The sequence below is a fragment of the Rhineura floridana genome, chromosome 17, assembly GCF_030035675.1.
Source record: "Rhineura floridana isolate rRhiFlo1 chromosome 17, rRhiFlo1.hap2, whole genome shotgun sequence".
Classification (NCBI taxonomy): domain Eukaryota; kingdom Metazoa; phylum Chordata; class Lepidosauria; order Squamata; family Rhineuridae; genus Rhineura; species Rhineura floridana.
In genome coordinates, this window is record NC_084496.1 from 4,368,864 (window position 1) to 4,396,634 (window position 27,771).

At 42.1% G+C, this 27,771-nt stretch overlaps 1 protein-coding gene across 3 annotated transcripts in view; it reads right to left on the reverse strand.

Moving 5' to 3' along the window:
• RBFOX1 (RNA binding fox-1 homolog 1) overlaps nt 1-27,771 on the reverse strand; it is a 403,703-nt gene that overhangs the window by 172,810 nt on the left and 203,122 nt on the right. For all 3 annotated transcript variants that reach the window (XM_061599321.1, XM_061599320.1, XM_061599319.1), the window contains exon 2: nt 14,342-14,584. In XM_061599321.1, the coding sequence (XP_061455305.1) occupies nt 14,342-14,584 (243 nt within the window). The remainder of the gene's footprint in view (nt 1-14,341; nt 14,585-27,771) is intronic.

Here is a 27,771-nt window from a genome sequence, read left to right on the forward strand (position 1 = left end):
CACGAGCAGGGCTTTCCCTAGCTCTTAGAATCCACATCCTGGCCCTTATTTGTCTAGGTACATGCATTTTATACTTCCTCCTTCCTCTCCTGGCTGTGGAGAGTTGAAGGCTACAAAATCTGGAGGGCACCACATTGGCTACCTCTCATTTAATGGGTTTATATCCTACCCTTTGACGTATGGCAGCTTTGAAACGCATTCACTTAAAGCAACAAAAAAAGCTGAGTAACTTTGTAAAATAGAGTAGCAGACAGCAGCACAATAAAACCATAAAGCCATTTTTACCCTACTTGGACACATAATACTAAACCATCGCTTAGTGTTACATTCACCTCTCCCCTTTCCTTTGCTGCAGCTGTGAGCAGGAGGTCGGAAACACGTGCTTCCATTTTAAAGCGACTGGCATGACATCAGTATGTGTACATGCACACAGACACTGACATAGGGGCAGGGCTGCAAGGCTATTTAAACCCATGACAGCCCCCTCCCAGCCTCTTTAGATTTCCAACAGCCATCCAACCCATTGCCAGTTGCAGTACAGGTCTACACTAGTCAATTCAAGCTCATCCAAGTTTCAGCTACAACATAACTTTATTCAGCGCTTTGGAATTTGTGCAGCAAACAACCTGAACTCTAGTGCTTCCTGTGGTCAGGACAGAGAATGCATTGCTAGCTTCTTCAAATAACTCACAAGTACTAATGTTCAGGTCCCTTTAAATAAAATAATGAGGGGTGCTTAGGAGTCCAACTGCAATTAGTAAAAAAAAACACCTTAGTGTTCTCAATATATGTCTCGCTGGCATTATATTTTTGTCCTTGCACAAACTGTTTCCACATAAAATATTTAGATTGTATTCAGAAACAGCTGGATTTTACGTGAATCCACATTCGGTTAAGCAGCAGTTGACACTTTAAGAAGCACTTTCAAGCAACAACAACAAAAAACCCGAGAAGACAGCAGAAAGAAAAGAGCTGCCAAATTTAATTACCCCTTTCCCCCTCCCCTCTTCCTATTTTCTGGTAGCTAAGTTGCTATTTTAAGATGATCAAAGCAAAAATAAAGATAAAAAGCTGTTGATTAAGGTGCAGAACACATACATGTACCACAAAAGAGGGCAACTACACAAAAAAGCCATTGTTGCCTCTAAAAAGGTAAAATTTTGCTGGGTACGAGTAGAAACTGCTGTCTCAAAATAAGTCATTCCAAAGTGGAGCAAGACACTCTTGTATTGATTTACAAGGTCCTTAACAATGTGGGCCCAGGAAACCTCAGGAACCATCTGATCCACTATAACCTTGCTTGATCACTGAGGTCTTTGGGGAAGTTGCTGTGAGCTCTCCCCCATGGCTTGAATGCACAGATCAAATCCACTAAGAGTCACCAAAATTCAGAATTGTGGGGCCAGTTTTATGGAATTCCCTTCCAGTTGATGTCAGATAGGCCCTCTCCCTGTTAAACTTTAGATGCCTAGTGAAGACTCTTTTTTTTAATCCATTTGGCTTTTAAGTTGGACTCTGATTTTGCCATTTTAAATCTTGGACTGGGATAGGCTGGCTTCAGTTGTCCGGCCTGGTGGCTTCCCATCTGGACTACTGCAATGTGCTGTATGTGGGGCTGCTCTCAAAGATGCTCTGGAGGCTGTAGCTAGTGCACAATGTGGCTGCTAGGCTGGTAAGTGGGGCAGCCCAATGGGACAGTGTGTCACTAGTCCTGGAGGTGCTGCCCTGGCTTCCCAATTCCAGGTGTTAGTACTAGCATGTAAAGCCATCAATGGGCCTTCCCCAGTATCAACCATCTCAGACCCTACAATCAGCAGCCAAGGCCTTGTTGGTGGTGCTGCCACTGACCACTGCCCGGCTGGCGCTGACCTGTGACAGGGCCTTTCATTTTATTTTATTTTATTTTTATTTACTTGCTTATTAAATTTATATCCCACCCTTCCTCCTAGAAGGAGCCCAGGGTGGCAAACAAAAACACCCTAAAACATCTTTAGAACAAAAGACTTAAGACATAGTAAAACAAAACATATTTAAAAACATTTTTTAAAAAGCTTCAAAAACATCTAAAAAGCAGTTCCAACACAGACACAGACTGGGATAAGGTCTCTACCTAAAAGGCTTGTTGAAAGAGGAAGGTCTTCAGCAGGCACCAATAAGATAACAGAGATGGTGCCTGTCTAATATTTAAGGGAAGGGAATTCCAAAGGGTTGGTGCCACAACACTAAAAGTCTGCTTCTTATGTTGTGCAGAATGGACCACCTGATACGATGGTATCTGCAGGAGGCCCTCACCTGCAGAGTGCAGTGCTCGGCTGGGTGTATTAGGGGTAAGACAATATTTCCATGGTGGCTCCCCATTTGTGGAATGCTCTCACCAGAGAGGTGCACCTGTCTCCATCTCTACTGAGTTTGAGGAACTTGAAAGCATTCCTGCGTACCCAGACATTTGATGGCTGAAGGAGACTGTTACTGGCAACCCAAAGATAACTGATGAAAAATGTTTTTAACTGCGTTTCAGAATGTTTTAATTGCAGTTGTATTTGGGAATTTTTTTAACTGCTTCTCATAGGCTTTTTCTTGTTAGTGTTTCCTGGTCTCCTTCGGGAGGAAGGGTGGGATATAAATTCAATAAATGATAAAAGTGAAAGGAAACTATGTAGAGTCACTATGTATTTCAGAACATTGTATTGGGTATCAAGTGGAATGCTTTATTCAAAGGGGGGCAAATTTTTTTGGCCAGCAAAAGGCAGTCTCCATTTCTTAACAGGCATTGGCTGTACAGCCTGTTATAAGTTGCGTCCTTTTCATTTCACTGATCTCATCTGATCCCCTAACAATGGTATCTGGGGAGGGGGAGGCAATGCATGTTGGAAACAAAAATTGTTCATTGAATATATTTCTCCCTTCCTTTTTCATGCTGTACAAGCTATTTGCTTGACTTTGGTCCCCAACTGTGTGTGTGTCTATAGCTATATGATAAATAAATAAACAAAATAAATTCAGTCTTTGGGTATGTATAATGAGGACTAGCAACCATATGGGTAGAGGATAGTATATAAATCAATTGCAGTCGTCATACCCAGGTGATAGCAAAATCAATTTCAGTTGAGGTGCTCTCTTTTTTGTTTAAGGAACTGAATGTGTCACTCTACATTCACACTTATTCTGTGTCACTGAGTAATGTCGCAATGAAATATATTTGCCAGCATTTGTGCCAACACAGGACGAATTATTACAGTGGTTCATAAAACGTAAAAGTGCTTGTGATGTTCCTGTATTAATGTATATATGGTAAGTGCTGTTTGTATAGAAGATATGTGGTAAGTGGAATGAAAGAGGAGGGGGGAGTAAATGAGCAGTAGAATGCTGGATGATTGGCTGAGTGTTTGGATGGCTGAGAGTATAAATGGAAGGATGACAGTTGAATCTGGGTGGACGTGAGTGGGTTGTTTGAGAGGTGTTTGGTGGACGTGAGTGGGTTGTTTTGGTGGAGTTTGGAGGTGGGTGTGAGTTGGTGTATGTCAGGAGAGTGTGGAGAAAGAGGGAGGTGGAGTTCGGATTAGTAATAAGTCATCATCATCATCATCATCATTTATTGCCGGCCTTAGGCCATCACAACATACATACATACAAAATCGAGAATTAAAATATTAAGAAAAGAAGAACATCTATTATGGTACACAGATATAAAATTTGTATTTGTTACAGAGATATAACAATAAACTTTTAGAATAAAAGCCTATCAAAAGGTCATAGACAGGCCATAATTAAAATGCTTAAAATTCTAGGATGGCTGTGTATTTAAATATTTAGCCCTCAGTTTTTGTGCTGCGATGGCATAATGTGCCACATAGTATGAAATCCGATAGTCATTATCTGCTAAGAGAAAAGTAATAAGCTGCTCATCATTACCGGGGCCTGAGCGATTTATTAATATGTCCAGGAACTTAGTTCTAGGATGCATATATATCGAGCATTCAAATAGATAGTGAGGGAGATCTTCCACTTTTCCAGTTCGACAAATGCAGAGACGCTGTTCATACAGGGACTGTTGATAACGTCCGGTTAGCATAGCGTTTGGCATTGTTTGAAATCTCAATGCTGTTAAGGCATATCGTAACTGTAGCGGGAATTGACTCATTAAATAATTTGCCATTTTATGATCGTATTTAAAAAGGTGATACCACCTGGAAAATTTGGAGTTTGAAATTGTCATTCTGTCTAACCACGCGCTGTGTCTCACAATATGGTTTTGGATATTAAACCTATAAAGAGCCGAGATTGAGTGTGTCGGAATATGATAATACGAATAAACCGTCTGGAATTTTTGGATCCAATGGGGGTCTGTTAATACTGCTTCAAGGCAGCTTCTTGCCAAACTCGTTGAGGGCGAGTGTGCCAGGGTTGCCCAATATCGTAGTAAGAGTACATGTGTTTGGGCCAAAACCGGAGGTAAGCCAGTTTCGGCTCTCAAATGTGCTGCAGGTGTGCCGGGGGGCAGATGTAAAAGGCGTCTAAGGAGGTTATTTTGGATAACTTCTAGTGAGGAAAGTGTATAACTTGACCATCCCCAAACTGCCGCCCCATAAATGATCTGTGGTAAGATCTTGCTTTGATAGATTTTTAGGGCGGGAGCCACCAAATATCCCCCTGCCGTCCTGTAAAATTTGAGTAGTGTCCCTATCGCACTAGCTGCCGTTAATTTGATAGCGGAGATGTGACTTTTCCAAGCTAAAGTGTCTTGGAAGTGAATTCCCAGATACTTGAAAGAGCGACATTGCTCTATCGGCTGGGATTCATGGGAAGGAACCCTGGGAGAGTACAAAACATCTGTAGTTGATTTTGTATTAGACTTCCGCAGCAAATTAACATCGATGATGGAAGCTGTACAAAAGAATTTGAGTCAAGCTCAGGAGAAACAAAGTTACTGGTATGACAGAACAGCCAGGGAACGTGTGTATGATGTGGGAGATATGGTTATGGCATTCATACCCAGGAAACATGATAAATTACAGGCTAACTGGGAGGGACCATATACCATAAGAGAAAAGCTTGACACAGTGACGTATGTAATTACCACAGACCAATTAAACAAAAACAAAGTGGTTCATGTAAATATGTTAAAGCCTTACCATACTAGGGATGCAAAGGTGTTGCAAGTTACCTTATTCCCTGAGGGAAGTGGGCCTGAACTTCCAGATTTGGTACAGGAAAGCAAAGACAAAGGAGGGGTAGATCAAGTGGAATGGTCGGAGGAGGTGAAAGAAGAAGTAAAGGAAGAGATTCTAAGAGTTTTGAAAAACTATGGAGATCCATTTAGTAATAAACCTGGCCGAACCAGTATAGCCAGACATTCCATTGATACTGGAAATCATGCCCCAATCAGATCTGTTCCGTACCGTGTGAATGGGAAAATCACCCTCTTATGGAGCAAGGTGGAGGCAATACAAAAGTGGCCTATCCCCTTAACTAAAAAACAAGTTAGGGCATTTCTAGGTGTGGCTGGTTTTTATAGAAAGTTTGTGAAAGATTTTGGGGAAATAGCAACCCCCTTGCATGAGTTGACAAAGAAAAGCCTTGTGCCAAGGACCTATATTAATAGCACCAGACTATGAGCAACCATTCATCGTGGCTACGGATGCGTCGGACCTCACGCTGGGAGTCGTCTTGCTGCAGGAGAGAGAAGGCACCAGACATCCAGTGGCGTATCTGAGTCGCAAGCTGACGTCGAGGGAGAAAAACTATTCGTCGGTCCAAAAGGAGTGCCTAGCAGTTGTGTGGAGACTGAACAAGTTGCGCCCATACGTGTGGGGACGAAGATTTATGGTGACGACTGACCATCGGGCCTTGTTATGGTTACAGACTATGAAAAACCATAACACTATGCTGCAGAGGTGGTCCTGGGCCCTACAAGACTATCAAGTGGACTTCCAGTTCATAAAAGGCAAGGACAATGTATTGGCCGATGGACTTTCAAAGCAAGTGGCCGGGACTGCAGTGACGTGACGCAGACGTAGGAACAAAAAAGACATTTTCCCCATAAAGACTTGGTTTTATTGTTAACGCAGCGTATGAATCCCAGAGCAGGAATAATACTCTGCCGTTATTTTTAAGGGGGGGGAATGTGATGTTCCTGTATTAATGTATATATGGTAAGTGCTGTTTGTATAGGAGATACATGGTAAGTGGAATGAAAGAGGAAGGGGGAGTAAATGGGCAGTAGAATGCTGGATGATTGGCTGAGTGTTTGGATGGCTGAGAGTATAAATGGAAGGATGACAGTTGAATCTGGGTGGACGTGAGTGGGTTGTTTGAGAGGTGTTTGGTGGACGTGAGTGGGTTGTTTTGGTGGAGTTTGGAGGTGGGTGTGAGTTGGTGTATGTCAAGAGAGTGTGGAGAAAGAGGGAGGTGGAGTTCAGATTAGTAATAAGTCAAATATCACAGTAATAGATGAAACCATAAGCTTGTAGATCATTATCAAAGTTATCTTGTTATTAATGTTGTTTAATAAATACTATTTTGGTTTACCGAAGGCCTGATCCTTGGCTGGGGTTTCACAGACCAGAAGGGAGGGTAAGGTAATAACCAAGGCTGAAGGGAAACAGTAACAAATGGTGGCAGCAGTGAAGAGGAGAAGATAACATTATAAGTATCCAGAGCAACCCCGAATTATGAGTTATCTGCATTGATACAAGGGGGTTGGGAACAGCATAGGCACGCAGTCACGAATGTAACCGGATAGAGAGACTCAGGCAAGGTCTCTGGGAACATTGGTTGTAGAACGTGACTGGTGGTGCTGCCTAGCAGGGGGATCTATTGAGATCTGTGCTAGAGTGGAGAGAGAAACCATAAAAAAGGACAGTCTGGACTGGTGGAGTCCCTGGTGGTGCCTAGTGAAAGGCAGTAGCCACGAGCAGGTAGTAACCTGACAGGGAGAGCCGGGGAAGGATCGTCACAGTGCTCTCTTCTCTTTTGGCACTGGTTATGTCCTTATATTACAATCTCAGCATGATGAACCCCTCTGTTGTGTGGATGTCTTCATACTCTTTTCTTCTTTCCCAAGAAATTGCTCTTTCAGAACAACTTTAGGGCTACATGGTTTCATTACCAATAGCCAGATTCTGAAATTTTTTTGGGGGGGGCGGGAGTGGAGAGGAAGGCTTGAATGATCCAGGAGATGGATTCATATTTATATTATTGTTGTTATTTAAAGTCCCTGCCCTTACTCTTACATATCACTGTGCCTGCCAGATGCAAGAATAAGTGTGCGTTGTACATAGTGGAGCTTATGTCAGAGGCAACTCATGAACCATCCGCACATAAAGAAATGGCATCTGGCCCAATCCAGGCCCAACAGCTATGTCAGCTCCAGGTCTATGCAGCCACTTACACCTTTGCCTTTCTTCCACCTGCCTGGCTGGGCTTTGACTTGTCCTGTTAATTCCATGTCCACTTTTATGCATACTTTCCCATAACATATACATTTTTGTAAACATTGGTTGGCGAATAAGTGCAAATTTCGAGGGACAGCTGTCTTTCGGTTGTCATATTGTTTTGGAAAGTGCCGTTTTTGATAGGTTTGGCTTGAAGTGCAAACTGCATCAAAGTTCTTGCCCATCCCTAGGGCTGGTAGATCAGAAGAAAAGCCAAGCGGCAGGTGGCACTTAGCGCCAATGATAAGCAAGGGCACCTAATTCTTGTTTTGTCCCTATCCTCTTACTGGCTGAGTTTTACAAAGGCAACACAGAACCGAAGGAGGAGGAGGGAACTGACAGCCACTGCCACCCACTAGACTGGTTGCAAGTAATAAAGTCGGGTGGTGGTGGCTGAGGACAGACTGGGGTTGGTGGGACAGTGCTCCACTTGCCCTAACGCACCAGCCTCCACTGTTCCAATCTGCATATTAGTTTGGGAGTTGTGGATCAGATCATCTCAAACCGGAATTCACAGTGAGTGAATTCCTCCAGACTCCCAAGGGGAGGTCCAAAACATCTGCAGAAAGAAAGGGACAGCTTTCACACACACCTCGTTCCCTACGCTGTTCCAATCCGACGCTGCCCACAATTCTCTAAAATAATTCCACAACCTTGAATAGCACCAAGGACCAAAATATCATATCCTGGGGGAGAAAGGGGAAAAAGAAAACCCCATTCTGAAGTGAAGTACTCCACTTGCAAGATTACACTGCAATTTTATAAGCGTCATTGCAACTCACAACTTCTTTCTAGTGTCAAACAAGCTATAACCAGCATGCCAAATACGGGGAGGTGGGAGGGTGGCGGATGGAACCCATCATTAACTGAGCTAAACCTGGCAGAGCTATTCCTCTTTACATTTAGCAAAAAGGGGAATTACCTTTCACATAATAATTCTAGGAAAGGATCAATTTTAATTAAAGTGTTATAATGTGAAGCCAAAATGCTGAAGGTCAGATGCAATTTAAGCTGCAAATTAGCTCTTTCATTCCGTCCCAAGTCTGCTTTGAAACTCGTGGTTTGTTTATTCAGCAGAACACACAACTTTGGGCTGTTTCCCCTCCTTCTTTCCCCTGCCCCCAGTGAGAAATATTTTACATTTTAAGCACATTGTAAACTGTAGAAGCCATAGATATTGAAATCCAGTAATTAATCACATTAGGGTATATAAGTAGCCAAATGGCTAAATGTGTAAAGGTTAGCTGGAACATGAAAAGGTGATGCACAACCCAGTTAAAAATAAAGAAACTATGGGACAGGAAGGAGGGATATGAGTTGTGTTAGATTGGTCTAGGCATGTGCCACTCAAAGGTATCAGCTGCCAGAGAAATTAACTATAACAAAATGTACGACCTTCCAAGGTATAGGTGCCAAGAGACTTGTACCAGACATTCAAGCAGTAGGGCACAGATGTCTTATTCCCTGCACTACCAACGCAGGTTGCAGGCTGCAGGCTGCAGCCATTATGGCCTGGTCTTCCTTGTGCTACAGAGCCACCTTTATGATGTCCAAAGAGGGCCCTACAGCTCATCCGCCCAGCCAGACCAAGTGACTTGAGGAATCAATGGGGGCTTGGTTGGTTCCATAAAACGGTCATCTTAGCCATGGTTCCTCAGTCAGTGCAATATGTTAAACCAAGCAGCAGTACAGACTCTCTTGGCCTCCTTATGTAGCCGAGCGTGTGTCCTGTCTCTGGCCTGTGGTTCTTGTCTGGCTGCTCTGAAACATGAGAGCAGTAATATACATTTATTTTTATTTATTTTTTTAAACGGAGGGGGAAGAAAACCAAAGTAAGTGACCAAAGTGTGATCCAGATTAAGCTAAACCCTTGTTTATCTCTTGATAGGGATGGAGAAATATGGCTCATATATATGAACTTACCTAATTCATGCTTTCGAAAACTCTGTGGGCCCTGGCAAATAGATTATTCCTTGCAAATAAATGGCTTTCTGTTCCTCGGCTTTCTCTTGCTACCAATTAATTCCTTGACGTGAATAGCAAAAAGCTACTGAAAATAGTATAAGCAGTTATTTAAAAAAAAGAAAAATGGACAACAACAACAAATTAACCCAACCTACAGCTTGCTTGCTTGCTTGCTTGCTTAATTAATTAATTAATTGAATTAAACAAAAACAAAATCCAAAGCTATAACCAAGGGCAACAAATAAAATACCAAAAGCTAGAGGCAGAAAAGGCTCCCGCTGTAAACATAGGCTCACAGCAGCTGCTACAGATAAGGTCCCTTCAATTCTAATTAAATCCCCCCCCCAAATAAAAACAGACTAAGCAAAACTTGCTATGGACTCAGCGATCTGCTACAGTTCAATAAATCAGCAAATGTTTAAAAACAGTATAGCAATTTAGGGGATTAAAATAATAAAACCAGGAATAAGCTGTGTAGCTTTAAATAGAAACAAACACGCCACCATCTTCCACCAGATATCATGTGAATCAAAACACAGACATCCTTTAAAATTCACACTTACTCAAATTTTACAGCGCGGTTCTCCAACCAAAATTAGGCGAAATTGCATGCAAAAATGTGTAGATTAGGAAGGATGCCCACTAAAATGGTGATGCATGTACATGGCAAACTGGATTTAAGATTGGAAAGATGAGGAACGGAAATTGACAAGATCCATCCTTTCTGATTCCTCGATTGAAATGGAATGTTCTTATCTTTCTCTGGATTTTGGCCATGGTTTCAAGCGGAAAATGCAGAGCATCGTTTTACTCTTTGCAGTGGCAATAATATGTTAGCCAACATCACTTTCGTCTGATGACAGAAATAATGTCTTCATCATTCTTTTCATTACTTTGTATCTTCTTCTTCTTCTGCCTGCAAGTACGATCGCTGTTGTTCCATTAACCATATTAACACTGCCTGGTTTCCAATCTGTGAGGACAATTTGGCTGACCTTTTTGATGTGTTTTCCCACAACATCATAATGCAGTCAAAATGTAATGCGAGGTAGCTAACCCCTTTAAAATGCTGCTCCATAATTATTATTTTTTTGGTACGGAAGACAACAGGTGGTGTCTGTTTTTGTTTAACCAAAGTATATGTTTGTTTCATTCTGCATCGGGGTGTAGTTCTACAAGGTCTCAGGGGGTCTTAGACCCCTTACTTTTTTGGGAGCAAGATCCCAGCAGGGTCCTTATGTCTCCAGCGTCCTATGAGCCAATAAGCATGAAAGGGGAGTGTGTTAGCCACTGAGAAGTATCTTCTAATATGCTTCCTTGACCTTTCCTGCTGATTGGAGCCAATCAGAGTGAAAGGAGGTGGGTCAGCCACTGAGAAGACTCCTAGGGATGTCTGTTGTGGGAGAAGGCATTGACAAGGATCTCATCCTCAACTCAGCAGCAAAAAAGGCGGCATGGCTGTGACTAATAAGAAGAAACCCTGCACTTCTGAATTTGCCACCGCACAACTGTTCTGTTTTGCTAAACGTCAGGGATTTCAATTCGCATTCTTCACCATGTGCTCTCCATCCATTACACATATATATTCTTCACAAACAGGTGTGGTACATGACACAGGAATGGTATGTCCAACTCAGGGAATACATAAAATGTCTCTGTTCCTATGTCTACCATATAAGCTTTTAACCATACCCCTTTCTGATGTAAGGACTAGGGAGATGGCATAAGCTATGTCTGAGCAGAGGAAGCTGCTGTACACGCGTCAGACCATTTGTTCATCTAGCTCAGCAGTGGGGTCATTACCAGCCCTACCCACAGATGCCAGAGATGGGACCTGGGACCTTCTGCATGCCAACCAGTTGCTCTACCACTGAGCTGTGGCTGTTCTCCCAAATTGTGAGTAGGGTTGCTGTTTCCTTGCATTGTTCAACAAAATTGTTAATGTTGTGCCAGTCTTTCTGAGAGTCAGTGGGAGAAGAGGGAGCTCTTTTGGTTGTTGGATGCCCTAGGTTTCCCATATTTACTATGGACTTGCAGCAGCTGTAGATTCAGTTTCACTGTCAAGGTCCTTCCTATCCCTTTATTTATTTATTTAAGTTTATATCCCACACTTCCTCCCAGGACGGCAAACAAAAACGCTAAAAACACTCTAAAACATCTTAAAAACATAATAAAACAAACCATCTTTAAAAACATATTTTAAAAAGACAGCTTTAAAAACATCTTAAAAAGTAATTCCGATACAGATGCAGACTGGGATAAAGTCTCTACTTAAAAGGCATGTTGAAAGAGGAAGGTTTTCAGTAGGTGCCAAAAGGTTAATAGAGATGAAAATGGAAATGGACTGCCTTCAAGTCAATCCCGACTTATGGCGACCCTATGAATAGGGTTTTCATGGTAAGTGGTATTCAGAGGGGGTTTACCTTCCTCTGAGGCAGTGACTGGCCCAAGGCCACCCAGCGAGCTTCATGGCTGTGTGGGGATCCGAACCCTGGTCTCCCAGGTCATAGTCCAACACTCTAAGATACGCCTGTCTAATATTTAAGGGGAGGGAATTCCAAAGGGTCAGTGCCACAATACTAAAGGTCTGTTTCCTATGTTGTGCAGAATGGACCTCCAGGTATCTGCAGGAGACCCTCACCATCATGCAGTGATCGACTGGGTATATCAGGAGTTAGGCAATATTTTAGGTATTCTGGTCCCAACATGCATAGGGCTTTGTACACCAAAACCAGAACCTTTAACTTGGCCCAGTAGCTAATGGGCAGCCAGATTCAATAAGGTGTCAACCTCATCATGTATAATTTTATACACCTGTATCATGTCCCTAGACTCACCCTTTTTCTAAAATAGGTAGTCCCAAATATTGTAACCTTATAGAGTCTACATGCTTCTGCAAAAGATTGTACACATGGAAGTGGATCTTTGGATTTAGTTTTAGTTTTCTCATGCAATCCTCTAGCGTAAGATGTAAAACAGTCCTCCTCCACATGTGAATAAGGACTTCCAAATCTGGTAGAGCACCTTTTGGATACAACCCAAAATGTTTTTTGCTTGTTTGTTTTGCAGTGGTTGAACTATTTTCCAGACACAATCCATTAATAAAGCTTGATGCCAAGTGTCCTGAGGCACACAATATATCCTCAGCTCCTGAAGGCTCTAAAAATAACAAAGTGAGGCAAAGTGCACAATTTGAATATGAAATGGACCAAAGCAAAAAAAAAAAAAATATCCCACAAACTGGTGCTAATGTGGCCTGGATTTGCAATGCATATGTTGCAATTGTCACAATGAAAACTAGAATGCACACACAGAGAGAGAAAGAGAGAGAGAGAGAGATTTTATTGCTCTTTCTGTGATATCTTTAGTGTTCTTTTCATATTTTTTTCATCACACAAAGTCTGTTTGGAAGGAACTCTAGATCAGGGCCGACAGATTGGAAACTCGCAGGATCTATTTCGCATTTCCCCTAGAACCCTGAAGTCACCAGCTAGAACCAAGTGCAAAAAAAGGGCCTTAGAAACTTGTAATCAAGGAACAGAACACCTTGGAGTGTATCTCAGACCACAGATTTCTTTCCTGTACCAGAAAACTGAGCTCATAGACTTTTCACACGAATATTCATTCCCATGTCCATGCACAAAGGCTAGCTGCATTCAACGCATATCCATTGCTAGATAGGATAAAACTTTGACCGTTTTTCCCCCCTGCACAACAGATCACTCCTGCCTTCAGGAGCACCATTTCTTTTTTTTTGCAAGATGCCACTTCTGTCCTTTTCCAGAAGCGACAAATCATCTGTAGAGGTGCACAAATGTCAATCCACAGACCTCTCAGCAAGGCAGCTACCGCAAACAGAAATGGCCGACCCTTCTATGTAGTTTGCTACATCTCCCCACACTGGGCAATAAGATGCTATCCCTTTTCCACCCCCCCACTAAGTTTGTTTGCACGTGTCATTGGCTTATTTTTGTGGGTTCCAAATTGTTCGGGAGGTTGCGACAGGCAGATGATTCGTCTTTGAGCGGAACAGCTAGGATGGAATATGATGCATAACACAGAGTAGCCAGCCCCCCACCCCCTGGCCACCCTCTGTGGGGCTTGGTTTAGACTTTTTTTAAAAAAAAAATGCTGTTTCATCTTTCATAGAATGATTTCCCAGGCACTATGCTAGCGGGTTAAGATGTCTGGCTGAAAACAGGAGGAAGCTGAAGAAACAGAGACCCCAGTGCTCCCCAACAGAGCTTGTTATCAGCAAAAGAAGAGCTCCATATAGACTTTTAGGTCTGGGAGGGAGGGAGACTGGCAGCCCCAAAGTTGGCATATCTAGCATACTTTAATGCAGAATAATTCCCCCAAGGGAAGATGCTCCCCTCTGAATATCCCTACTTGGGGAAAGCACGCCGCAGGGATCCTTGCTGCACTTATTTCTGATTGCCCTAAAACACTCCCCTTTTTAAGGCAAAAGTTCACAACAAACCTGAAAAACAATGAAGCGTAAGATTCAACACTTTGCATTCAAACACTGGAAGTGGAAATATATATATTTGCAAAATATATCTGCAACAAATTAAGCTGCACACTGGAACTTCCCCACGCTCTCCTCACCCCATGTGCCCCATTATGTGTTCTAAAGTTTTCTCCAATACTCCAGAACAGATTTATGAGGCTCACAGAGGGTGCACGGGGAGAAGAGAGGCAGAGAATGTTCCATTACATTGCTAAAACTCCTTGTGCTGGCACAACTGTTTAGGTCGATGCCACCTGGTATGTCTGTTCCAAAGACATAATAAGCCATTCAAAGTAAGCCCTTGGATACAAGATGAGCCTTGAATCTGGAAGGGTTGGAGGCCACTCATACAGATTGAATTCTGAGATATATATATATATATTTGCACATTTATTTAGGCGTAAAAAAAGCTCAAAACACCCAGGGTACTTACTGTGGCTGTGCCCGAGACAGTTTGTGCATTTGTGTCGCTTGTGTTTGGTTCGGAATGCGTCTGCGCAGGCGGATACATATTTAACGTGTGCTCTGGGACTGTGGTTTGGCCTGTGTAGTCTGGAGTCGGATGAGGGTGGGGGGTAGGGTACTCTGCTGGGATGCCGTTCTGAGGAGGAGCAAACTGAGCCGACGCGTAAGGCTGTGCCATTGTGTCAGGAGGTGCTGTGGCTTCCTGATTACCCTGTAAAAGCGAGAGAGGAAAAGCAAAACAGAAGGTAGGTAAGATGGTAGAGCCTGTCCTGCCACTCCCTCCTGAAGTGTTGCAGATTATATTTGGAAAAAATGGCCTCCCCAAACCCACTGTACATAAAGTATGGTCAAAGAGTTTTAAAGCCTTTATTAATTTAGGTTAGGTTTAGGTTATCAATCAGTTTATTAGATTTGTGCATAGCTTCCAAGGTGATTTTACAATCATAGTAAAAATGCAGTGATGGCGCTATATCAACATGATTTAAAACAGATTTACAGTACAGTCATACCATTGTTTATTCCCAAATGTTTAAGAAAACAATGCCTGAGAGAACAAACAAAAAAGTCTTCTCTGGGTGCCAAGAAAAATGGCAAGGTTAGTGCCCACTGGGCCTTCCTGGGGAGGACATTCCATAGCTGCCCTGGACTCCTCTTGGAGAGGATAGAAATTTAATAAATTATAAAGAAATCATATTGTTGAAAGAAGCAACGGACTTGGCCCTTACTCCTTCCATACTTTTCTTAGACCCAGAGATGGGGGACCTTTGGGCTTGTAGGACTTGTAGGACTATAGCTCCCTTCATCCCTGACCATTGGTCATACTGCCTGGGGCTGATGGCAGATGGAGTTCTGCAACATCTGGAGCACCACCAACAATTTTGGTTCTCTCCATTTCTCATCTTTCTAAACTTAAATTTGGTTCTCTACATTTCTGCCACTACATGCAATTTGTTTGTTTTTTAAAACAATCTGCATGGAAATTCTCCAGCATTTTAGTGTGAATTTCTCCTAATAAATACATTTTTGTAGGCAGTTTTGACTAATGTACACAATTTTGCAAGCAATTTATCCTAATATAATGCATGTATGTTATTTTCATCAGTATATTCATTTTGTGCACACTTTCCCCTAATATATGTGTTTTCGTATACATTGCTTGGTTGCATTCAGATAAGTGTGTATTTCAAAGGATGGCTGTGTTGAGGTTTTCATATTGTTTCAAAAACTGAATTTGGTAAATTCAGCTTTAAATGTGAACTGAATTGAATTTCTCTCCCATTCCTAGGCCTGAACCAGAGAGAATTAGGCAGTAGTCATTCCCCTGCAAACAAGTTGGTCCTAATGAACTGAAGTCTTGCTGATTTTAGTCACAACTAACTTCACCTGAATTGGTGTCCTTAGCTTTACAATCACCATCGCTCATAGGGAATCAGTAGTGCGGCTAGGCAACATTCACTCTATGCATAGAATTTTGTTTGAAATTGTTTTGCAATTGTTTGCTCTTGTTATAAGTTATTTCAATTATTGTGTTTTTTCTTGTAAGTTGCTTTGAGTTCCACTGTTGAAAAAAAGCAACTAACAAATGCCAGTAATAAATAAATAAATAAACTTGTAGTCTACCCTTTCTATTAAATAACACATAGCACTCAAGGTGGCTAAAACAGATTGTGCAGGTTGGACCAATAAAACTGTGTTCACATTTGTTAAAAAATCATTACTTTCAGATCAGGAGTCACCAAAGTGCCCACTGGTATTCTCTAAGGCACCCACAAAAGGTGTCAATAAATTCTTCAAAAATCCACAATGCATGGGCGATTCGGGCTCAGCCTCGCCTCAGCCTCTACTACATCCAGCATGCCCCCTGAACCATGCCCACTTTCCCCTTCCGTTCTGAACAGAGGTGCGGTACAAAGAATTTATCTGAGTGCACATGGCAAGTGGCTGAGGGAGGTGCCTTTCCCCCCACCCCACTGCTGGGAGGGCATGGCCACATCATTTTGTAGTCCTGTCTCTTTTTCTGCTCTTTTGAGATACAACTTTTTAAATATTTTCCCACACCTCCACAGCAGCAGTTTTGTGGTCCAAATTAGCTGGCAACCTCTCTGTTTAAATGTGACCGGATAATACTATTTATTTTATTATTTCTTTATTTAGTCCATTTATATACCACTTATATTTAAATAAAACTCTAAGCAGTGTACCCCAAGTCAAAACATCTTAAAACAACTACAAAAAAAATCAATACAATACACTTAACTGAACAAAACATCTTTAGTATCAGTGTACTATAAACATTGCATATGAAATTAAGTACAAGAAATACAAGAAAAAATCATAATATACATAAATTAGAGTTCGGGAATACCATGGTCTGAACGATCCTGACATTAGTGTTCAGCGACACATCTTTACATTTGAGGATCTTTTCTAGTTCTCTCATAGCTGCCCTCCCAGTCCTAGCCTTCTTCTCATTTCTTGACTATTGTTTTAGTTAACGACTGTGCCAAGGTATTGATAATCCTTGACAAGTTCCATGTCCTGGTTGTCAACTTTAAAGTTACATAAATCTTCTGTTGTCATTACTTTTGCCTTTTTGGCGTTCAGCTGTGGTCCTCTTAAGGTTGCATCATGGGCATGCAGACATCAGAGGGTTCTACACACACACGCACACACACTGCCATCCTGCAAGAGGCGTTATTGCCATTCAAGTACTCATTCTAGTTGGGCAAAAGCACTGAAAGAGGGTGTGTCCTGGGGAGGAGTAAATGGGCTGTGAATTCATGCCCTTCAATCCAAGTGAAGATGTGGGTTAATTAGGCAGGAGATGCAAGAGCTTTTGGGCCTCCCAAGTCCTCCAAGAATTTAATACTGCATAGGTAATATCTGGGAAGGAGTCTCACAAGGGTATGGAAATACCAGTTATTTGAAAGAATGAAAGTACGCATTTTTTTATTCTAGGTGGTTAAAAAACTGAGAGATGGGGAATGATTGTACCGGTGCAATTTGTTCCTAAAGAATTTTATGCTACCTTGAGTGCTAAAACAGATGTTATGGAGACACCCACTGTTTCCCATTAACAATGACAACCCTTTCACAAGCTTAGAATTAATATTCCTAGCATTCACTCTTTAGTGCTAATTACAGCTAATATTTAATTAAGAGCAGTGAGCATTAGTAAGATTTCTTTGTGGATGACTTCAAACTTATTTCACTTCAAAGGCAACATTAAGCACCCACCCCACCCCCGCAATGAAAATCATGCCATTCATTCTTGCTCTGTCTCTGGACTGTATTCAGTGCTAGTCCTATTCAGAGTAGACCCACTGAAGTTAACAGACATGACTAACATTATATACCCTTATATACCTGTGCTCTGCAGGTGAGGGCCTCCTGTAGATCCCATCTTATCAGGAGGTCTGTGTCATGGCCCCTTCAGAGGACTCAGAGGAAGAGGAAGAGGCAGAGTTGGCAGACCCAGGAGAAGGAACTAGTGGAACCCCTGAGGACACAACTCTGGCTTTTCCTCAGCTGGAGAATGTCCAGGACCTGGCTGAAGGCCCTCAATTGGATTCTGGGTATGAACGGGAGGCTCCCCTCCCCCCTGCAGAAAGGAGACACCAGCGAGTAGCACAGCAACGAAGGAAGAGGTCGGGTCGTTTAAGAATAAGCAGCTCTGAACAGCTGGGAGACGAATCCCGGGCACCTGGCTTAGGAAGTCTGCTTTGTTACTGCCCAGCCCCCAGCCCTGAAGCTGACAGTCTGTTCCCACAACATAGCAAGCAGACCTTCAGTGTTGTGGCACCAACCCTTTGGAATTCCCTTCCCTTAAATGTTAGACAGGCACCATCTCTGTTATCTTTTTTGGTGCCTGCTGAAGACGTTCCTCTTTCAACAAGCCTTCTAAGTTGAGACCATATCCCAGTTTGCGTCTGTGTTGGAATTGCTTTTTATTCTGTTTTTAAACCTTTTCTTTTTCTTTTTTTAAAAAAGATGTTTTTAAAGATGTTTTGTTTTAATATATTTTAAAGTCTGTTTTTAAGATGTTTTAGAGTGTTTTTAGTGTTTTGTTTGGGGAGGGTGGGATATAAATTTAATAAATAATAATAATAATTTCAATGGGCCTACTATGAGTAGGACTTAGCTGAATACAATCCTCTGTGTCTATATTAGGATAGGCAGGATTTTGGCACAGACGTCTAGGGCTGGGGAGGGTCTTGGCTTACCCCAGTTTGGCGCAAAAGGCATAAGGCACATTGCTATCTGGAGAGCCCCCAAGAAAACAATTAAATCCAGAGTTTAAAATTTGCTAACCCCATCACTGCACATGGATAGATTTCCTGGAGGCATCTAAATAGCCACTCTTGGTCTAATCCTGATATATTATGCACACACATACACACATTATTCTTCCAACATAATCGAAAGCATGTTTACTCAAACACACGTCCATCTGGGTTGTAGCCAACTACATTCTACTTACAGTACATCCATTAAAATGAATGGATCTAAGTTAGTTATGCTCATTGATTTCAATGTGTCCGTTCTGAGTATGAGTGCTGTTGAATACAACCCGTTGAATGCAATATGTTACTCCCCAATGAGAGTGTTTAGCCTTGCAGTCGCAATGCACAAAGAATTTATTCCACAGCTTAATACTAGTTGTTGCAATAGCTGCTTTTGTTTCCAGAACGATGAAGTCAAAGCAACTCACAAAAAACCAACAATAAAAACAAGTGTAAAAACAACCGAAAATGCTTGCCATTTTGAAACAGCAGATCCAAGTCAGCTCCACCCACCCTAAAAGATGTGCACTGAGAACAGCTTTTGTCTCAGGTGCCCAGATGCAAAATTGGATAAGGCTTCTTCTCCTTAAATACTTGTGGAGAGGGCATTTCAGCAAGAGGAGGTTTTTGTGCAAACTACATCTGCTTACATCCTTGTCCCTTCTATATAACTATGAAAGGTGCAGGATTCCTGTCTCTCATGAGACTGGAGTCCAAATCCCTTTCTTTAGGGGATAAGGTTCAGAACTCTGAATCGGAGGGGGAATTGCATGCAGGACAAAAAACCAGAAGCGCTTCTGTAAGAGAAATCTGTGGTGATAGTACCTCTCCAGCCTAAGAATGGCTGACTCAGAGGACTCCACACAGCACAAGCCCTATGACCAGAGACTCCTCCGCTGGAGACAGCTGGGTTTCTTTAACTGAAGAGACTTCCTTCAGTGAAGGTGGGTCAGACTATCTTGATGCCCGATTCACCTCCCCCTCAAAGAGGAATGACATTCCTGAAAACAAGGTTCATGCTTCTATGAAAGAGCTCAGAAGCCCGGAGAATGTGTTGGCTCCATTCCTTTCAGAGATCTTACAATTTTTGCCATATTACCACTTTCAGAAAGAAAAGAAACTTACCAAGCTGGAAAGGGTTCAGAAAAGGGCAACCAAAATGATCAAAGGGATTGAGCAACTCCCTAGGGATGGAAGGATCTGTCAACTTCAGTTCTCTCAGTCTCTCATTTTTCACATCTTAAATTCAATTCTCCACATTTCGACAGCATTTTCCATCTTTCTTTAAAAAAATCCTCATGAAAATTCTTCAGCATTTTTATGCTTTCTCCTAATAAACACACCTTTCTGTGCAGTTTTGACTAATGTACACATTTTTGCAAGAGATTTCTCCTAATATAATGCATTTTTGTATGTAATATTCATGAATATATACATTTTTGTGCACCCTTCCCCCTAACATTTGTAAACCTTGTTTGGCTGGAGAACTGCACTGCAAAATCTGGATTAGTGCACATTTCAAGGATATCTTGTTTCTATTCTCATGTTATTTCGGAAAATGTGAATTTGATAGATTCAGCTTTAAATGCAACATGAATCAAATTTCTCCCCCATCTTTACAAAAGTTACATTTCAGGCCTTTTAGCTTGGACAAAAAGGCCAGCAAGTGACAAAGAAAAGTTTTCCTCCCTTTCTTGTAGCACTAGAACTCAGGGACACATCCAACGAAGTAAATGTTGTGGACTTCATATTAGCTTCTTGTTGTTGTTATGTGTCTTCAAGTCAATTATGACATAAGGTGACCCTGTGAATCAGTGACCCCCAAGAGCATCTGTCATGAACCACCCTGTTCAGATCTTGTAAGTTCGGGTCTGTGGCTTCCTTTATGGAATCAATCCATCTCTTGTTTGGCCTTCCTCTTTTTCTACTCCCTTCTGTTTTCCCCAGCATTAATCATGTCTTCTCTATGTGTCCAAAGTATGATAACCTCAGTTTCATCATTTTAGCTTCTAGTGATCGTTCTGGTTTAATTTGTTCTAACACCCAATCATTTGTCTTCTTCACAGTCCATGGTATGCACAAAACTCTCCTCCAACACCACATTTCAAATGAGGAGCACATGATAAAAGGTGTATAAAATTATGCATGGTGTGGACAAAGTGGACAGAGAGAAGTTTTTCTCCCTCTCTAATAACAGTAGAACTGGTGGACATCCAACGAACCTGAATGTTGGAAGATTCAGGACAGACAAAAGAAAGGCCTTCTTCATGCAGCATACAGCTAAACTATGGAATTTGTTTCCAAAGAGATAGTGATGGCCACCAATTGGGATGGCTTTAAAAGACTATCAGACAGATGTCTTGAACCATAGCCCCTTAACTTTCCTGACCATTGGCCATGCTGGCTGGGGATGACTGGAGTTATAGTCCATTTGGGGGGCGCCAGGCTGATCTAGGTAGTATGTGATTGGATTAAAGGTACAGTATTTGTGGTCTGGATTCGATGAGGGTGGGGAGACAGAGATATGGTTTGGAGCAAGCTTGGGTTCTGGTTGCCTTTGTAAAAAACTTGCTCGTCCAGTGCTGTAGTTGCAATATTTGTTGATTGTAATAGCGGCAGCGACAAATATGCATACAGATATATGGTGCCTTGTTCTTACAGAGCAGGTGTGGCAAACCTTTGGGGAAGTGATGTTGCTGAACTACAGCTCCCATCAGCCCCAACAAACACGGCCAATGGCCAGGGACAATGGGATCTGTAGTCCAGCAACATCTGTACGGCCAAACATTCCTCACACCTGTTGTGGAGCCTGGAATGTCATTGACTTCCACAGAACAGAAAACTTTGTGTACATATTCCTACATCAAGGGTAGCCAGGTGGTGAGGCCCTACTGATGTTTTGGACTACAACTCCCATCATTTTTAACCATTGGCCATACTGGCAGGGGACGATGGGGGGGGTTGTAGTCCAACATGGGGAAAAAGTCACTACCCAGTTTAACGGAATGAAAAAATGGGGAAAAAACAGGCACTAGGGCATATCACTGTCAAAATGCAATGCGACTCACAGCAGACAGTAACACCACAAGGACGGCTATTCCAGGTTGTAAAAACTGTTTCAATGCTTCTTCAGATGCCACTGCTTCTTAAATCAGTTTCTTGAACCAGCAGCCAGCCTTGATTCTCCCACAAAATTAATCAATATTCTATTGACGATATAAAATAAAATCCCAAGGAACAGGGTGTCTGAAGAAGTACTGAAACAGGTTTTACAATCTGGAATAGCTGTCATTGCAGAGCTATTCCTCACTGCTTTTGGTTATTGTAACATTATCATGGTGTATATTTCATTGCTTGTGGCTATTGTGGCGTGTTTTATTGTTTGTTGTGAATTGTATTGTATTTAGGCCATTTGTAACATTTGTCTGCATTGCATCATTGTGATTACAGAGTTATATCTTATTGTTTTTTGTATCTATAGTGTTATTTACTGTCTGCTGTGATTTGCATTGCATTTTGGGTATTTGTACATCTGTTTAAATTGCATTACAGTGATATGCCCCGGCGCCTGTCATTTCCCATGTTTGCATTCCATTGCATTGGGTACTAACTTATTTTTTTGTGGACCCTTCTCCTTTTTGGCAGTTCGGGTTGTAGTCCAACAACATCTGGAAGACACCAGATTAAGAAAGGCTGCCTTAGGTGAAGGAGGGCAGAGCAGCAAATAATTTTCACACCCAGTACCGTTTGTAAATGTATGTATGGTGTGTTTCAGCCAACAATAGTTGGCAAGCTTGTTTGCATGCATGTGTGTGTGTGTTTAAAAGAGTGGCAGAAAGTCAAGTTGTGAGTTGGCCTGAAATTTAATGAAATCCACATTTCAACTCCAAAAGACGTTTTACATATCAGGGTATAAAGTCCAGTTTATTGTTTTCAATTTATGTGTAGATCTTTCTTAAGGAGAGGGGGAGAGGGAGAGGGAGAGGGAGAGAGAGAGAGAGAGAGAGAGAGAGAGAGAGTTCTTTATGTAATGGTGCAAGCTTTTCTAGAAATACTCCAGATTGTTATAGTTTTTTTTAAAAAGCCACCATTTTAGATGTTAGTACAGAATGTCTCACATCTCCAATTTAATTTTTCTCTCTCCCCAGCACCATTTCATATGTTGCACAAAGCTTTTATAATTAAGAAACCATGTGATAAGTGTCAAAACATAAGAAGTAACCCCGTTATGTGTTTGCACACAAATGACGGCAGTGGCAATGTTACTTATGCAATGTTCCTTTTCTAAAGCATACATTTGCGGAATGAAACTGTGTTTATTAATTCCTTTGGCAAAGGGGGGTTGTAGGGGAAGGGGAAAAGATAAGACTTCTTCTCACATTATAAAACTCTCACTTGCTGTTTTATTGCTTGTTTTTATTCTATTTTGGGGGGTTCCCCCATTTCTTTTCTTTCCTGAGTTTTGCTTCTTTGGCAGTAGAAATGTCACATTCTCAGAGAAAGCCATTTTCACACTGTATTTAAATGAGCCAAACTGCATCATATCCTTGGGACACAGAAACAAAAAAGGAATACACAAAAAAAGGGGAGAAGCCCCCCAAAATAATCTGTTAACCTGTTGGTTGGAAGAATAGCTCTGTTAGACACATCAACCCCAGCAGACAGACAGAAGAGCATGCGTGATCCTGCCTTCTGAAGATTAACTAGCAACAAATATATTAGGAATAAATAATGGTGCATGGGGTTGAATAACTGAAGCCAATTGCTGTATTTTCCTGGCCTTGGAAAACAAAGCAAAACAGCCACATGCCACATTTTTGAAGTGAGTAAAAATCAAAATGATCTGCTGTACCTGGGCATGGCTGAGGAAATGGACCTTTGCCCATTCCTTTATGAAATGACGTGGTCTGCCCCTCTTGAACTAATGGGCGGATCAGAACTCAGCTATCCAATGAATTTCAGTGCTTCTCTGAAGACTGTGATGTAGGTCTCAGCAGTTGGAATGTATCAAAATGCACATTTAAATATGTATTGTGACAGTAAAGGCATATTTAGGGTGCAACCCTGTGACCCTGGGAGGGTGTTCACAGGATACTTTGGAGTTCCCTCTCTGATGTCAGAGACAGAGCTCTGATGTCAGAGAGGGAGCTCCAACCATGGATCCTAGTTGCAGCAGCAACTTCAGTGGGTCCAATTGACATAAGAGTTCTGACTTTGGTAGGACCAACAGAGGGGCATGCTGGGTCATTTGGGGGTGTTCTTGGGGGGAGGGTGCTGAAGAATCCAAAGCCACCCTGGAGTCCTGACAGGAGAATCAATGAGAGAGGAACTGTTTCAGTTTTAAAACTAAAACTGCTTTAACTTCATTTCTGCCCAGCAGGACTTTGAATGGGCAGTTAAAACATTTTCATAACTTTTCCATTTATATTTCCTTTCAGGCAAAGGCCCTCAAGGCGGCTTACAAAGAAAAATAAACACGTATAAAAATACATCAATGAAATCAATATAATTTACAAAAATTAAACTAAACAACAAATACCATTATTAAGAAAAAAAAATGTTTAGCCACTGTGAGATCAGGCTGCTAAAGTAGATGACCCTTTGGTCTGATCCAGTGGCACTGTTCTTAAGTTCTTAAGAGGCTCAGGTAGCCTCGGTGGCACGGGGTGCTTTTTACCAACTTTGGCTGGTGGCCCAGCTACGCCCCTATCTAGACAGAGAGAACCTCGCTTCAGTAGTTCATGCGCTGGTAACCTCGAAATTAGATTACTGCAATGCGCTGTACGTGGGGCTGCCTTTGAAGACGGTTCGGAAATTGCAGCTTGTGCAGAATGCAGCGGCCAGACTACTAACGGGGACCAGACGGTTCGACCATATAACACCGATTCTGGCCCGCGGGCACTGGCTGCCTATTTGTTTCCGGGCCTGGTTCAAAGTGCTGGTTTTGACCTATAAAGCCCTACACGGCACAGGACCACAATACCTGTTGGAACGCCTCCCCCGTTATGAACCTGCCCGTACACTACGATCATCATCAAAGACCCTCCTCCGAGTTCCTACTCATAGGGAGGCTCGGAGGGTGGCAACGTGGAAGAGGGCTTTTTCTGTGGTGGCCCCCGAACTGTGGAACGATCTCCCAGAGGAGATATGCCTGGCGCCAACGTTACTATCTTTTCGGTGCCAGGTTAAAACTTTTCTCTTCACCCAGGCTTTTTAATATGTTTAGTATGCGTTTGACATTGTTTTAACTTTTTAACATTTTGAACTTTTAATCTGGATGCTAATATTCCTGCCTCAAATCAAATCTAGCTTTGGGAAAGGGATTAAGAAACAATGTTCATTTTTTTCCAGTCCAGCCATCTTTTGATAGGCATGCACTAGCAATATGCTAGAATTCCACCCAATTCAGATTTGGTACTCAGTTTTCCATTAATGCGCTTATTGTCAATCGTTACAGATTGGATCTTCATGTAGTGATTTTCTGTGGCTATTTTTGAAAACTGATTTTAAAAATAAATAAATATCCCAACCTCTAAAATATCAATATGAAGAATAATAATTTATTGATATTTCCTTTCATTTATCAATATTTCCTTTCAAAATATTGACATTTCCTGTCAAAAATACTAATATCAATATGTTGTGAAAGGGGAAAAAATGGATTGGCAAAAACAGCAGCTGGCGGACCAAGAATGAACTCAAATTGGTAACGGCCTGTTAGGTCAATGGAATGCTTTTGAACCAGCACCAGCCAATGGGTCCCATGGCTAGCATGCACCTGGGCACCTTCCAGCTTCAGTAAGAGCTGTAGAATTGGGAACTGAGCAAGCTGGTTTATACAGATTCAGCTCATAGAGCTCAGTATTGTGTACACTGACTGGCAGCAGCTGTCCAGGGCCAAGGGGCAGTGCAGACTAGTAGCTCCAATATCAGTGGGGCAGGGAGTCTGCTCTGAGTTTTAGTCCAACTGTTCAAGGAGCTGTCCAAGGTACTGAAACTATTTTGGAAATGAGTTTCAGAGTCTTGGACAGATCCTTGAAACTTTAGACTAAAACTCAGAGTGGATTCACTGTCCCACCGACATCGGTGCCACCAGTCTCCACTGCCAGGGGAACATTTCCAGCCCTACCTGGAGAAGCTGGGATGGATCCTAGGGCCTTCTGCATGCAGGGCAGCTATTCTACCACAGAGTGACGGTCTTATGTTCAGTTCATTTTGGTGGCAAAGCCAATACAGACAGCATGTTCCTGTCCCCTTCACTGAAATGAATGTAAACACCCCATGGATTTGGGGAAGTCTATGTGCACATCAGTGCTCACACAGTGGAGGAATTCACGTGCACATTGGTGGTGCTCACATAGGGCAGAGAGTAACCTTCCCCCCGCCACCGCCCCATAAATTAAATGTGTATGTCCCCTTTTTTAATAACTGAAATTTATTCTACCTTTGTTATTTTCTGGTCTCCTGTATGTCTGCCAAGGGAAATATTTGAGAAACGATTCTCTTCCACAGTTTGTGTGTGTATCGCAAGTTAAGCTAGCTAACACTTCACTATTTAAAGGACCTTTAAAGGACTCTAGAGGTTGCCCCCAAAATGATTAAAGTTCTAATTAAATCACATATCAGAGAGGAAAGCTAAGAAGAGCCCCAAAGAATTCATATTTACTATCTATCTATCAGGAGCTGTCACCAGACACAGGAATCTAGAGGCAGAGAAAAAATAGAGCCAGTGATTTTTTCTTCTTCACAGATGACCCATATTTCCCAGCAAGAACAAGAAGAATATATACAGAAAAAAACAATTAATTCTGTCGTTAAATCTGCGCCATAACTTAAACCCATTGGAAGCTGAATCATAGAAAAAGTGAGCTGGAAGAAACCTGAAATGTCTTCTGTTTTGCATGCAACATAGGAACATAGGAAGCTGCTGCATAGCAGGCCAGACCCATCTAGTTCAGCATTGTCTACACTGACAGGCAGTGGCTCTCCAGGGTTTCAGGCAGGGGTCTCTCCCAGCCCTACCTGGAGATGCCAGGGATTGAAACTGGGGCCTTCTGCACGCAAGATAAATGCTCTCCAACTGAGCTATGCAGAAGACCCTTGGTTCAATCTCTGACCCCTCTAGGTAAGACTGGGGATGTCCCCTTGTTCAAAACCCTAGAGAACCACCACCAGTCAGAATAGACAATGCTGAGCTACATTTTCTCAGGATTTGACTCAGTATGAGGCAGCTTCATATTTCCTTTGTTCTAGCCTCCTGTCGATATAGGAAATGTGCTGCTATGGCATCCCTGATAGGTAGCCCTCAAGCCTCTGCTTAAAAAAAAACTCTAAGAAAGCAGAGTCAAGCTCATTCTAAAGTAACCTGCTCCATTGCTGAACAGCCTGAAATGTTAGGAAGCTCTTCCTAATCTTCCATCAAAATCCTGTTTTCTGTCATTTCCCAGGTCCCAGGCTATGGTCTGAAGGCACAAAAGGCCAGTTCCCTGATGAAGCTAAGCAGGGTCAGGTCTGCTCTGTGCCTGGATAGGAGACCGCCTGGGAACCACATGTAAACTGCCTTGGGTTTCCATCATGAAAAGAAAGGCGGGGTATAAATGTAATAAATACATAAATAAATAATAAATAATTTGAAACCCTTGGTTAAGGTCCATCTCTCTGAAGCAAAATACACCAAATTCATGTGACAGCCCTTCAGAAATTTTAAGATGGGTCACTGCATCTCTTAATGTTAATATTCTCTTCTCTAGGCTAAACATACCCAATTCCTCCATCCTTTCTTCACAGGACTTGGTCCCAGGCACTCACCATCATTGCCACTTAATTCTGGACATGTCCCTATGTATCTTCACTTAGAAAAAACTCAACCTGAATTCACTTCAAGGTATGCTGCCTAGGGCTGATGGGAGTTGTTGTCCTACAACATATGAAGGGTTGCAGATTCCCTATCCCAGACCTAAGGCTAAAAGTGTTGCTTCCATATGTCTTAACTCTCCCCAGTCCATTTGTTCCTTGAGATGTAGAATGTCACAGATTCAGTCCCTGGATTTTCCAGCTAAAAACAAAAGACCCGTGCTTAGCATTTGGAGACCCACCACCAGAGTAGATAGCACTG